Source organism: Sturnira hondurensis, unplaced genomic scaffold (genome assembly GCF_014824575.4).
Source record: "Sturnira hondurensis isolate 20B ecotype Veracruz unplaced genomic scaffold, ASM1482457v3 Scaffold0014745, whole genome shotgun sequence".
NCBI lineage: Eukaryota > Metazoa > Chordata > Mammalia > Chiroptera > Phyllostomidae > Sturnira > Sturnira hondurensis.
In genome coordinates this window covers 2749002-2763315 of record NW_028087376.1, presented here as the reverse complement: position 1 = coordinate 2763315, position 14314 = coordinate 2749002, and the positions used below count along the sequence as shown (strand labels likewise).

Here is a 14314-nt window from a genome sequence, read left to right as displayed (position 1 = left end):
CCTGGAGGAGAGCCTGCCTTCTCAGCCAGGGCTCCATGTAGCGCGCAAATGCCCTGGGAGTGAGTGGGGACCTGGAGGCAGGCAGGAGACCAGGGAGCCTGTGCTGTTCTCCTGGTTGCCAGGGACGGGTGCCCTGGAGACAGCTGGCCCCTCAGCTCATCACCTAGTAACCGAGCTGTAACGGTGTGTGTGTGACGCTGCCCTGGCACCTGCCCTTCCCCGTAGAGAGTATTTGTAGCCAAGAGTGCACCCTCGTGGTATGATGCAAATGAGCGATGGCTGGCGTTGGCAGGAAGGAGACCCTGTGGGGTGGGAGGGAAGGGGAGAGGAGGGGGGCGGTCAGGAAACCAAGTCGTCTTGCCCCAGACTGGCCTCCGAGGGACGGCGGCTAGAATGTTTTAAGCTGCCAGAACCCAAGCTATTATCACCCTAGTGGAACTTAGGAGTAAGCAGTAAGTGCAGGCCTTCTGCATGTTTTTTGCATATATGGCACAGAACTGGGTACTCAGGGAAGGATTTCAAATTGTATTAAAAATTTAAAAAACAGGGAGGCAGGGAGGGAAAGGAAAGAGAGAGAGCAATCCTGATCCCTGAAGACATGCGCTTTGAGTCCAGCCACCCAAACCCAGGTATAATTCTTTTTTTCTTTTTCCCAATTTGTTTTTGCTTTACTAAAACAAAAGCTCTCGATTCGGGGTGGTTTTTCAGTGGGAAGTGAAGTAGGGTCCATACCTAAGCCACCCTCTCCCACCCTGGTTGTGAGTGTTTTGGCAATACTTTCCTTGCTGTTGGCAAAGCAGGGCTCGGGCCCCTCCCCCACACACACGGGAGATGCTGTGCATGGCCTGCTCCACCCTGTTGTCGCCAAAAGGTTATCTGGGAGTGCCACCCATTCCCAGCCCAGGTCCTCCAGCCCTGGTGCCCACTTCCAGTGCTTCACGGGTGACCCCTCCTGGGACAGCAACCTAGCTTCCGAGGGTCTGTCCTGTGCCAATTCCACCAGTCACGGGAGCCATTCTGTATGGGACTGTGGACTCAGGAGGCTCCTTGTGAAGGAAACCAAGGGCCCTGCCCTTCCTCTCCGCTCCACGTCCAAGGGTCAGGAGCACCTGACCTGACCCAGATCTCAGGCGCTGCCGCCCCACCGCTCCAGTAGACAGGGGCTGCACGGGCGCACCTCGGCCTCCAGAGCCCTTCGCCTGCATTCATCCCCCCCGGCCAGCACCAAGTGTGTCCCTTGGATGCACTCCTGCAGCTTCCTCTTGGCCAGGACCGGAGAGGGCGCTGCTTAGGGATTTCCTTCACTCCTCACAGGGCTGCAGGGCTGAGCCAGAGGACATCTGGGGAATAATCAGCTGACCAGTGGCCTACCCAAACTTTTGACAAAAGTTTCTTAGAGATAAATAAGGAGAGAAAAGTGGGTGGCGGCTGCATCCATCCTCTTGGCAGAAGCTATTCGGAACCATCCATCTTCCATTTCCTGCCCGGCACCACAGGTCAGCAAGTATTCATCCACATCTGCCCACGCCTCGCCTTGGGGCTTCACGGTCAGGAGTCCTGGTGCAAGGCGAGGAGGGGTCTCCCAACCGAGGGACTTGGCCGTGCACACTCTGGGTCTCCAGCTGCTGCCAGGTAGTGAATGAAGAGCAGCCAGGAGCACCTAGGGGACCGGGAGAAGGAACCTCCACCACAAGGGGTTTTCCAGGGCTGGCCTGTGGACGAGGTGTCAGGACAGGGAGTGCCTGTGTGTAGACCACTAAGAGAAGGAAGGGAAGGACTCTCCCGTCCCAGAGAGACTGTCCCTGACTTGCTGGAATGCAGTGTGGTGACAGCCTGCAGTGGCCCCATCCAGATGACTCCCCTCTCATGGAAAGTGCTCTTCACTGGTGTCAGGGCACCTCCTACAAGAGAGGGCTTACTTGTTTTTGCTCCCCAAGCCATGGGGGGGTGAAGCCTCCACCATCACCACCCCTGCGCCCTTCCTTCAGAGTTGCTTTGTCACATATTTTCCACACCCAGTTGCCACTGACCCTTGCATTCTGGGGTGGCCAGCTCTACTGCAGGATGAGGGGCCAGCTGATGTGGCTTCCCCACCCCCCACCCCACCCATTGCCATGGTAACAGCATGCCCTCCTGTTCCTGCAGAATATTGCTTTCTTGTAACCTCCCTCCCTCTCTCCCTCTTTCTCTCCCTCTCTCTCTTTCCTCCTCCTTTTTCTCACACAAAAGGAAAGCACAAGTGTTTTATATTCATTTTGCAAAATGCTGTGTAGTGCATACTAATTGGTGTGGCTTCCTCCTGCTTTGAGCCTTTCCCGTTCTGGGAGGCAGGATTCCAGGGCAGCACAGGCATGGGCCCAGCCGGCCTGCTTGTTGGAATGAAGGGTAGTTCCATTTCTAGAGGCCAAGTGGCATGTTTCTAGCTCAGGGCCTTTCTTCCAGGCCTTAACCAGGTGTCTCGTAAGCAAGGCTGCTGAGATCACCTTGGCCTTGTCCTGGAGCTTCCTTTCCACAGACCAAGGGCCATGGGGTCTCCAGGGGCTGGAGCAGCAGGAGAGTGGACCCTCTGTTGCCCGGGCCCCCTGTTGACATTGCCTCCCAGGGCCTTTCTCCCACCGGGGCCTCTCCTGGCTCCTGAGGCAGAGTCCTGGCCTAGGCCTGCATCAGGAATGTTGATCTGAAGCTTCAAGTTCAGCTCCTGGGCTGAGTGGGGTCTGCTGGTCACCTGGGGGAAGGCCCATGAGCCTGGATGTCCACCATCTCGAAGCCCCAGAGTGGCACTCCACAGACTCCCCACTCCCCCCTTCAAGGTGCCCCTTGCCCTCCATTGTGATAGCCCCTTCCCCTTCTGGCCAGTGGGAGTCTGAAGGACATGGTGGTGCTGGTCTCTGCTGTCCACTTTAAGGGACTAGAAGGGCAGTGTGTGTGCAAGTGAGCATGTACACACGTGTGCAAGTGGCATCACCCCTGGCAGGACTTTCTGTGGCTTTTTTGCCAGCCCTTGGGGACCAGAGAAACATCTTTTGATACGCAAGCACAAGGGGAGTGGCTGGGATTGCCCAGAACCTGTAAGGTTTAATTGTGCAACTGAAGTGTAATTTGCATTCATTTGCCATTTGGTATTAAACTTCCTAAAATAAGAGAATTCAAAATGTAAAATACACAGCTCTGCTGTCTGCACTCTCCAGTGGGGCAGAGGAGGTGGCACAGAGAGGCACGATGCAGATTCTCTTGTGGGGAAGTAAAATCTGAAGCCCTCCATGTGTGTGCCGCTGTCCCAGCCCAGTCCCTAAGCCTGGGCCACCAGCCCCGTCTGGCTGTGGCACCAACAGTCCTGTAACAGAATTGGTGTGTGAAGGATCAGCTCTAACCCTTCACGACAGCCTCGCGTACTGAGCAAACAGCAGCACCCCTGGGCCAACTTGCTGTCTCCTGTGGCACGTGCGCTGCACTGTCAGTGTTTCCCTCCCCTTTCCCACCAGGACCTGTCCTGTCGGCCTTGCATCTCCTTCGGCCAGCGCAGGCCCTGACCGCAGCTGGCACTCAGTAGATGCTGGGCAAGGGGGCTGTGGGAGCGAAGCTGACTGGTGCTCCAGTTTGGGGACCAGAGCTGAGTGTGAAGTGGACTCCCTGTCACCTTGAGCACGTGACCACGTGCAAGGTGAGATTGAGGACAAGAGAGGTGTGAGTGCTGGCTGGCTGAGAGCAAAGACAGCTTCCTCCCCTGGCCTCTCCCCTTTCTCTTGCAGTCCGGCTGTGGGGCCAGAGTATGGAGACATCTCACGGGAGGAGCGAGGCCTCTCAGGGGCTGCTGCTAAACATCTTTCCCGACAGGGAAATCGACCTGTGCCGTTAGCGTGGTGTGCGTCAGCGTGGCCCTCCTGGGGTCCGGATCTCGCCTGCATGCCAGCCTGGGCGGACGGTCTGGCTGGCGCCAAGAGCTGAAAGACGCACAGGTTGCCTCCTTGATCCCCTCCGCTCTCCTGTGAGTCTGAACCAGGCATGAAGTTGTCGGAGGGTCAGCGAGGGTCTCCTGCCTGGGGCCGTGGGCAGAGCAAGAGCAGATTGCTCAGCAAGTACCATTGGGTTGGGAACTAGGGTGTCAGTTTGGGGTTTTGCTTGATGGGGTGTTTTTTGAGGTAGAATCCACACACCATAAAGTTCACCCCTTTAAAGTACTCTGCAAACAAGGTTGTGCAGCCATCACCACTAAGTCTAAGACATGTCCGTTGCCCGTGGGAAAAACCCTGCACCCGTTAGCATTCGCTCCCTGTGTCTGCTCCTGCATCTTCTGGTAGCCGCTAATCTACTTCCCGTCTCTGGACCTGCCTGTTCTGGACATTTCGCAGAAATGGCATTGTTGGGCCCTGTGTGGCTCATGCATCTGGCTTCTCAGTTTTCGAGGTCCACCCATGTTGTGGCATACATCAGAGCTTCGCTCCTTAGTGTCACCGGGCAGCGTTCCCGGGCATGGCTGTGCCACATTCTGTCAGTTCTTTAGCAGCTGGTGGGCGTTTGGGTTGTTTCTGCTTTCTGGCTCTGACGCCTGATGCACGCCACTGTGCACATTCCTGTGAAAGTTTGTGTGTGGACGTGTTGTCAGCAGTGGCCCTGTGTTTAATTTTTTGAGGCACAGTTAGCCGGCGTCTTGCCTTGCTTGTTTATTTTGGACAAGTCCCTCCTCCACCTGGACTCCCTGGTCTCCTTCGCCTCCCCGACCTTTAGACAGCGACTTGCATGGAAGATTGAGAATGTGGAGCACGCATCCTGCGAGCCAGGGCTCAGGCTGCTCTCTCACGTGGCAAGCCCAGCACGGTCGCTGCTCTGCGGTCTGTCCCCCACCCCACCCTCTACGTCCTTTCTGCCATTGTGGAAGCAAAAGCCTTCTGGGAGCCTCCTTCCGTGGCAGTCAAGGCCTGGGCCTTCCTGCTTCTGGACCTAGTCCTGTGCAGGCCTCCAGTCCTCCACCTGGACCAGGCAGCCCTTGCTCCTGCCATCCGCCTGGACTGCTTAGCAGCCACACTCTGCAGCCAGCATGGATGCCTTCCCTGCAGGCCCAGCGGTCAGACTGTCCCAGGTGTACTGAAGAGCGGGGGCGTGTAGGTCTGCCTCCAGGCCATGGGCTAGGGAGAGTCTGATTCACCTGCAGCCCTAGCCCCCTAGCACGGCACCTGGCAAAGCACACAGGAGAGACAAGGGAAGGACTCTGTTGGACAGCCAGGAGATGGCATCCATATGTGAATGCCATGTCCAACCTGGGTGCGGCTGGAGTGCGGCCGGGCAAGGAGTGAAGTGACTGTCTCTTGGGGAAACTTTGTGCCAAACGCACCAGGCTGCCAGGAGAAGACCATGGGGCCAGAACAGACCAGCAGGCAAGGAGCTCGGCTGCATGTGCCAGGCTGCAGAGGGGGCCCCGGGAGGGGAGGGACAGCTGGGGCAGGTAGGATGGGGTGCTGGCACTTTAGTTGCCTAGAGACAGGAACTGCTCTCAAGCTCTGAGACGTTAGTGGTTTTCATTCCTTCTGAGAGAAAATCCTCCCTTTAAAATACACAACGTAGAGATTTTTAGTACATTGTCAAGGTTGTGTACCCATCACCGCTCTTCTAACTCCAGGACGCTTTCCGGGTGCCCGGGCCACTGGAGCTCTGTGTCACTTCCAGTGGTCCAGGGCTTCCCAGATTGCGGGGGCAGCCCTGGGGCACCTTGTGACACAGCACTGACCTGAGCCTACACTTCGGACCATTCTCTATGCTCAACTCTGCGTCCTCCTTGGGAGAGCTTGGCGGGCAGGGGTCAAGTTCAGGGGCCTCGCTCCACTCGCTTCTGTGTATGCACGTCTGGAAGTTAGAAAGTCTTCTGTCCTGGAGCCCAGAGCCACACCCCAGGTGTGGAGGGTCCTTTGAGACATGCTGTGGCCTGGTGTCAGATCAGAAGGATCTGACCCAGTGGGGGGGCTGGGCCATGGCTGCCACACCCAGGAGCGTGGCCTAGAGAGCACGGCCGGGTCAGCGTTCGGGCCAGGCCGGGGGATGTAAGCTGCGCAGACTGTGCTCTGGCGCCTGTGTCCCACACGTCCTGGGCTCCTCTCGCATCCCCATTCCAGGGACCAGAGGGGAGTGTCATGGCAAAGCTGACTTCCAGGCCTCAGATTCCAGCGTTCTTCCTCTAGCTGCTCCTGTCCACTGCCTGTCTGTCCTCTTCAGTTCAATCCTTCATGGAACTTTCTGAGCACTGTTCCAACCACAGTCTGTCACCAGCCCATCACCCTCTGCAGACCCCTCCCCACCTCCTGGAGGAGGCTCTCTGTCTCCAGCCATAGCGGCCTGTGGGGGTCCTCATCCCTCATCCTCTGCCTTTCTCCCCCAGGTTATCCTGAAGGACCTAGAAGTGCTGGCAGAAATTGCTTCCTCCCCTGCAGGCCAGACAGAGGACCCAGGCCCCCTCGATGGCCCTGACCTCCGGGTCAGCCACTCAGAGCTCCCGGTGCCCGCGCCTGGCAGAGCCGGCCTGCTGACCGCCCCCAGTAAGTATTCCCCTGCTGCTTCCAGCCTCAGGGACCTGGGAACACCAGTGCTCTGTCTCGTCCTGGATGGGGCTGTCCTCGGGGCTGTCACTGTCAAGCCTTTGAGTTCTGCCAGGGTGTGAGGGGTCACTGATGGCCACTCTCCAAGAGGCAGGCGAACCTTGCCTCCATGCTGCCTCCTGGCTCACACCCCAGCGGTCCCCTCACCCCCCATGAGACGCTCACATCCCTCTTTCCTCGTCTTCCCGCACCTTTTATCGTCTTGAACCATTGGCTAAGTGTAAAACCATCCGAGTCAGCTATCGTCTCTCTCCCTGGGGCTGCATCTACCCAGTCAGGAATCCGGGGGCTTGGGAGTCGGGGCTCACAGGTGGAAGACTAGGCAGCCATTTCCTTCCTCACTGAGAAGCTAAAAATAGCTCTGAACATGGCAGGCAGCCCAGGCAAGAGACAGCATAATTCAGACGTGTTTCCAGGCAGTCCTTGGCCATGAAGGTGGCTGTGCTGTTCCTGGGGCTCACCTTTGAGCTCCTTCTAGACGTCGGGTGGCCCTTCTCCCAGACCAGTGCGACTCCCAGCACCTCCCTCCCAGGCAGACACCAGTTACCCCCGTGACATCATCTGGGAAATGCCCAGGGATGCAAGTCAGCAGGAAAGTGCCAGCAAACCTTCGGTGTTTGCCTGGGGTGTGTCTTTGTCCCCTGAACTGCTCTTGACACCTGGGCACGAGGTCCTAAACAGCCCCTCCTCTGATGCAGAAGCCAAATGTCAAATGAACCTGGGGCCCTACAGCAGCGGCTTGCCTCCTACAGCACCCCAGGCTGGCCCCAGAGAATGCCTGGACACACTGCTCGGTGGCCCTGCAGGCCTGACCGCGCCCAGGGCTTCGAGGCTGGTGCCGAAGGCCGTGCATTTGAGATGTCTCCCGGTGACATCCAAAGTCCAGCCCCACTCTTGCCTTCGCAGTGGGTACCACATAAGCCCCCAGGCTTTAGGCCACCACTACTGCACATGCTCTCCTGCAGCTGGTCCCCAGTTTCCCGCTGTTTCTGACTAAAGTAAGTAAAGGGTAAGGGGGCTCCCATGGCCACTCAGCTTCCTTCTCGTGTTCCCTCAAGATGCAGTGGATTCCTCAGGCAGTCAGAGGCCATGGTTAGGGAGGCTCTCACGTCCTGACCTGGGGCCCATGCTGAGGTTCCCACCCTCTGTCCTGTGGCCCAGGACTCCATTCTTCATCCTGGGTCCCAAGTCAGCACTCGAGGGTCAACCTGAAGTCCCCAGGAATGGCAGGAATGCCACAGGTTGCGTGTGGGGAGAGGGCCCTCATGACAGGGTGGGGAGCAGAAGGCTCTTTGTAGGAGAGGGAGGGCCTGGAGGGCAGGGACAGGGTGGCAGTGATGCCCCTGGAAGAGGGGACAGTGGCCAAGAGAAAGTACCTGCAAGGCTCAGGCCAGCCTTCAGGTTCCCTTGTCGGAGCATCCTCTGTCCTCAGTGGGAGAAGTAAGAAGCTGCAGCGGCACAGCCCCAGACAGAGGGGACACCTTGGCCTCCCGTAACTCTGTGCTCCATCTATAAGGTGGCTTTTCTCCTCCTTGGGGGCACAGAGAAGTGCCACTGGAGCCCTGCATGCCTAACTGCACCCCAGGGCCTGCCAAGGGGGGCTCATTGTGACTGAAATGCTTACTTGCTTGTGGATGGGCCACAGAAATACTGTGGGTAGCCCAGGTCTGCTGGAGAGGGTGGGGTGCACCTGGGGCCAGAGGTCCCGACCCGGAAAATCCCAGGAGGGGCCCTGTGACAACAAGCCCTTTTGGCCGCTCGGGAATAGGGGCCGAGGGTGCTCGGATGGCAAACACTGAACCCCAGCTCCTGGACCCACCCAGGTGGGTGGGCAACCAACGAGGCTGAGTCAGTCAAGACTTGCCCCAGCTCTCCAAGGCTGTCAGACTGGCTCAGCCCAGCCAGGGCTCACCCTGAATTCATAGAAAAACAACCAGCTGTGCCAGATGGGAAGAAATTCCATCCTGGAAAGAACACCAAGAAAGTACCTGCAGCCAGTAATGTTTCTTGCTTCAAGGACTCACGGTGCCGGGGGCCACATGCTCTTAGCTAAAGACTTATATACACACGTGTATGCGTCCATAGCTGGCACCGCAGTTCTCAAATGGGTCCCTGAGTTTGAAAGGTCAAGATCAAGTTCATACCAGAAGCAGAAGAGCATGTGAAGCCAGATCTGGGCCCCGGCTACCCTAGGGAGGGCATGCACCAGTCACCAAGGCTGTGGCTGTTGAGGGCAGCTCTGAGGGCAGCAAGCACACAGGAAGTGCACACTCGTTCCTCTGCAGGCTACGCCGTGTCTCATTGCTTGTAAGGCATGTAGGCAAGGGGGTCGTTCTGTCTGCTTCCCTCTGGCCATGCACGTGGGCAGTGGCTGCAAGGCCAGACCCCCTTCCTGCTTGGATTCTGCTTTCCTTTGGCTCTCCCTGGCACTGCTCTGAGAACTTGCAGACCAGTGCGTCCCTTCAGGGTAGGTCGCCCCACCCTGTGAAGGAACTTCCTGGAAAGCCAAGGGGGCAAGGAACTTAGCAAAGACAGAATCAGTGGTGTTCATAGGGAATCAAATGGCACTGCCTGTGTGTTGGGTCTGGGAACTCAAATGGTACAGATTGAATCAGTGGTAGGGAAGCAAGGCCCATTATACGCCAAGGCAGTTGCTGTGTTGGCCTAAATGCATGACAGCAGTGGTCCCCAGGGCCCACCAGGCAGAGCAGGATTTTCCTCTCTCCTGCCCTAGTGTAAACATCCTCGAATGCAGAGCTGTGTGGGCTGAGGCGATGCTGTCATTCCTCCCATGCTCCCCTTTGTTCCTGATCTTTGCAGAGCCCCAGGCAGGGAAGAGGGCCACCTCCGGGGCGGTCGGGAGGAGAGCAGCCTGGGAGGAGGTTACACCATGTTCCCTGTCTCCCTAGATTGAGATGGGGTGAAAGGACAGAAAACAAATGATTGGGTCGCATGTAACTGGGCACCTTCTCTGCCCGTCCCTACCTGGGGGATGTTGGCTGAGGCTCTTCCAGGCTCTGGGGAGAGGAGACGATGAGCTCCTGTTTTGCGGATCTGAAGGGCCTGACCCTGAGCCTTCGAAGAAGGCTCAGCGAGCACAGGAGGGAGGCCTCTGGGACCATTCGCCTGGTAGAGACATGCCTGGCCCATGTGGGGCTTGGACATTCCAGCTGCAGAGTGGGAGCGGCCTTGGCCAAGCACAGCAGTAGTGTGGCACTCTGGGGCTGAAGGTCACGCCAGGACTGATGTTTGCCCCGAAAACTCCCTCTTCCTGTCCTCCCCTTCTGGCCCCAGGCCCATCTTGGTGGGATGAAACTGTTCTGATTCCGTTTTGTTCCTTATAGTGTGGTGAAAGCAAAAAGAAGTTCTAGAAAAAACCTAGAAAGTGACCCCTGGGTATTTTCCCCAGTGCTAACTGCAGCTGTAGCATGTGGGGCTCTCATTAGGGCCAGGCTCTGTTCTGAGCACTTGCTGTGTGTCAGCTCCCAGAAGCTCACCATGGATTAGCTTGGGGCACCTCTGAGAGGAGAGTGCCATTGTCGTTCCCACCTGGCACAGGGACTGCCACCAGCTGGGGTGGTGACTCAGGAGCCTGGTCTGAGAGCCTGCTCTCTTCACCCCCACACTCAGGAGCACAGGGGAGCCCCAGCCTTACCCAGCATTAGACACTCCCACCACCCGAGGGGAGGTACAGAACAGTGGTAGCCAGGCCTATGGTCTCCTCTGGGCACTGGCTTCTGAACCCCACCCCCTGGGCCAGATTCCTCTCCCACCTCTGTTCTTCCACCCGTCACGATGCGCATGGGTGCTGGGGTTCACGTGTGTTTCCCTCCTGGCCTTGACCTTTGAGACCCTGCTTCTCAAAGTGCAGGTTGTGCAGCCTCAGCATCACCTGGAGTGTCGTCAGAAATGGGGACACTTGACCCCACCCCAAACACGAATCTCGTCTTTTCAGGATCCCCATGTGACTTATGTGCCCCTCACGGTTTGAGAGGCACCAGCTCAGACTGCAGGGGCCTCACCGTGCTGACAGGAAGAGGAAGCACCAGAGCTGGCCACCCCATCCCCAGTGCCCGGTCAGAGGCTCACCTAGCACCACCACCCAGGCCTTAACTGGTCACCAGATGGAGGAGAGCCTGCGGCCACCTCCAACCCGGGCCCATGGCTGTTGACCAGCCTGAGGGTCCCTCCTCCTTTCCCTCTCTCCAGAGCTGCCCATGGTCCCAGGCTGCTTGCTCCGACAGCTGCCAGAGCTGTCTCCTGGTGCCGCCCCTGTCCACTGCCATGTCAGCTCCAAGTTCCTCTGGGGCCCAACATGGGCCCATGAGCTCTGACCCAGACAGCTGGAAACCTCCTGGATTTGGGTGGCTTCCCCAGGGCAGAAGCTCGGGACCTCAGCTGGGCTGACCCATAGAAAAGAAAGTGACCACCTTTTGGATCAGTCTCACCTTTGGATGCTGTTGCTACAACATCTTAACTACCCTTTTGTCCCCACAGCTGTGGGGCTTGGGCTCTCTGATTCCCCAGACTCCGCCCCTGCCACCCCCCAGACACCCTTTCCCAAGAGCCAGACTGCTCTCTCCCAGGGCGAGCCCCGCCCCACCTGTCCCCTTTGATTCCAAACCAGCCCCCCACTCACTCAGCCCTCTCTCTGAGCATATCCTGTGCCAGGAACGAGCTAAGCTCCTTATCCCTGTGAGGCTCACAGACTGGAACCCTGCTACCCTGGAGAAGGTGTCACTTCCTCAAGACTGCCCTGCCAATTAGCGACAGGACCTGGATCTCATCTGGGTCCTCCGGCCCTGCCCCGCACTCTCCGGGCAGGGGATCCAGAAAGATACCCACTGGAGGGGCTAGCAGGGAGGTAGACGGAGGGTGGGAGTAAGCAGGGACCCTGCTGGGCCTGGGCTGGGCGGCTAATGTTTTCCCATCTGGTTTTGTTGAACTATAACTCGCATTGTGTATTAAGGCCAGAGCTATTTTTATCCTGACATGTGAGGCTCCTTCACGTCATAGCCACAAAACTCAATCCAAAACATCCCAGGGAAGGCTGTTTGTGAGACGTTCTCCAGATTCTCATGTTGCCACATCAGGTTTCACTTAGCAACATCTGTGGGCTGGCTCCCCGGCTGCCCACCCCACCGGCCTGATTTTATGTGCCGAGTGCTCCCGACAGCATCTGTCTGCCCTGGGCCAGTGATGGTCACGTGCGCTTCCTGCCAGAGCGGCTTCTCCAAACCAGAAATGCGAGGCAAGCAACGTTCAGCTGCCGGACTGGTCCTCAGCAGGATCAGGGACTGAAACTGCTGCCTTTCTCAGCCCCTCAAAGGGCACCTCACTCCTCAGAGCCAGGCCAGGTGGTTCTCTCTCCTCCGAACTTCCTGGGCCCCAGCCAGCCAGCTCGCCCACTGTGTCTGGGCCCGGAAGACTGTGCTGTCAGTGTGGCCCGAGTAAAAGCCTTCGTCCTCCGCAGCCCCTCAGTGCAGTGTGAGTCAGGACACGCCACCCCATCCTGATGGACCAGCAGCACCCAGCCCAGGGCCCCACAGGCTGGCGGGAGAGCTTGGCAGAGCTGGCTTCTATCAGAGCTGCTGAGAAAGGAGGCCCGTTCACCACCATGCTTGTCAAATGTGCAGACCAGCAGGAGCAGGAAGTAGCCCATGGAGGGAGGTGCTGTGAGCTCCCACCAGGGAGGCTGACGTAGAGCAGACATCAGTTCGGTGGAGAGAGGCCTGTCATTCCCTTTAGTAACTCCCGGAGTGGGTTTGTTTTCTCCTACTCTATCTTCTCCTCCTGTACCTGCAGCCCTGCCTGAGAACAACTCTCACTTCCATCTCGAGCCAGCTGAGCCCAAGGGCTAGTGAGATCAGAAAAGTGGCTGGCGGGCCAGTGGGAGGCTGAGGCTATGGCAGATTGAGAGGGCCCCCACCCGGGAGACAGGCCCCAGCCTTGACCAGCCCACCCAGAAAGTGCTCCCCTCCCACCGCCTCGGGGAGGCACTGCCCTGCCCAGGCATGTTTCCTCTCTACAGTGGGATGGGATCTCACTGAGCTTTACAAGGCTCCTGGCTCTCTCCTTCCGAGGCTTCTGCCCTCCAGGGCAGTGGCCCTGACCAGAGAGAGTCCCTTTGGCATGTGGGAGCCTAGAGGGCAAAAAGCCCCACCCCAATAGCCAGGCCCAGACAGCTCCCCCAGAGCTCCCACCACACTCTGGCCTCCCGCCAGCCAAGTCTCAGAGAAGGTGCCTGCCTGCTGCTCTTTGTAGCCTTTCAGTGGTGGGAGGGCTGAGCTGCAGGGGCTTCCCAGCAACCACAGTCTGGAGAATGCGAGTCACTTGCCGTGGCTTCTTACAGATTTGACTCAGCCCTCCTCCCTCCTCCTGCCTCCCACCTCCCACCAAGGGCCTCAGCTCCGGGGCCCAGCATGTAGGCCTGGACTTGGAGAGTTGCTTGTGTGGCCCAGAGGGGAGCTATGGTTCAGGAAACTGGGAATGTGTCCAAGAGCAGCCCCATGCCTTCTCTTCTGCCATCTTTGGCCAAACTGCCTACTGCGAGGTAGCAGGTCTGTCTCCCTGAATATGGGGTTGATAGGGCTTCAGGTCACCTGCTCTCCTCCTTGCAGCCTCCCTACCTCCTGGATCTGAAGTCTGCCCACTCAGAGACATTCCAGACTATCCTCTAATTGTCACTCATTCGTTCTGGGACTCAGAATGGGAAATTTTCAGTGGGTCAGGTTGTGGCATGTTTGCTCATAGCAGCCCCCAATTACTGAGCACAGACTATGGCAGGCCCCAGCGACGCGTTTTGTCTCGTTTAATAGGGGTTCTTATTGCCCCCACTCTACAGATGAGGCAACTGAGACTTAGACTTGGCCGTGGTTGCATAGTGGTGGCATGAAGAACACAGGTCTAATGGGCTCCCAAGCTGGGCTCTTAAAACACCTTGCTCAGCACTTCCCACTGTGCCTTGGAGGCCAGAACACGCCAGCACCTCCAGATTGCCTGCCCAAGACACCCGGGCCCCTGGGGAATGGGGACTGTGGCCCCAGTTAAGGAGGATTTCTTTGTGGTCATCGTGTGTGTCGGTCCCTTTGTCCTTTGAGATACTTCGGAGCCTAAATGGCACTAGGACTAGAAATGGGGTAGGATGGCATGCTCGTGCAGAAGCTAGAAGGGGACAGAGATGCAAGGAGCCATCACTAACAAGCACCCAGTGAGCCGGGTTCCAGTCCACGTGCACCTCCAGTGGGTGTGCGGATGTGGCCTCTGTCCTCCAGCCAGGCCACCATGGGGCAAGCCCAATCGGGAAGGGGACAATGAAGGGGGTGGAGCAGGCTGCTTCGACAGATGTATCTGCAGCCACCTCTTCAGAGATCAGCTCCAGCTGGGCCTGGGGTAACACAATCTGTAAGAATGTGACACTTGATTCTGCAAACAGCCCTGCTGGGCCAGGGAGCAGAGACTGTTTGCCATTCCAGAGTCACTCGGGATCTCCCAGGCCGGGCTGTCCCGGGCAGGACCCCAGAAAGACACACTGCAAACAGGTTCAGTGGGGCCCACCCTGGGCTTCTCACTTAAGATTCCGCCCCTGCATGGGGCATGGGAGCTGTCTGGGAGGTTCTCAGGAGAGAGGGCAGTGGTTTGAAGGTGTGGCTCCTAATAAGGAATCCTCGCCGAGTAATTCACAGCCCCCTTTGCCACTTCCCACCCACTTCCCCAGATGATGAGAGGGC

General features: G+C 57.9%; 1 protein-coding gene across 2 annotated transcripts in view; it reads left to right on the top strand.

Annotated features, from left to right (window-relative positions):
* The window catches only part of VAC14 (VAC14 component of PIKFYVE complex), a 93117-nt gene that overhangs the window by 41587 nt on the left and 37216 nt on the right, over positions 1-14314 (top strand). For both annotated transcript variants that reach the window (XM_037063678.1, XM_037063679.1), the window contains exon 13: positions 6368-6524. In XM_037063678.1, the coding sequence (XP_036919573.1) occupies positions 6368-6524 (157 nt within the window). The remainder of the gene's footprint in view (positions 1-6367; positions 6525-14314) is intronic.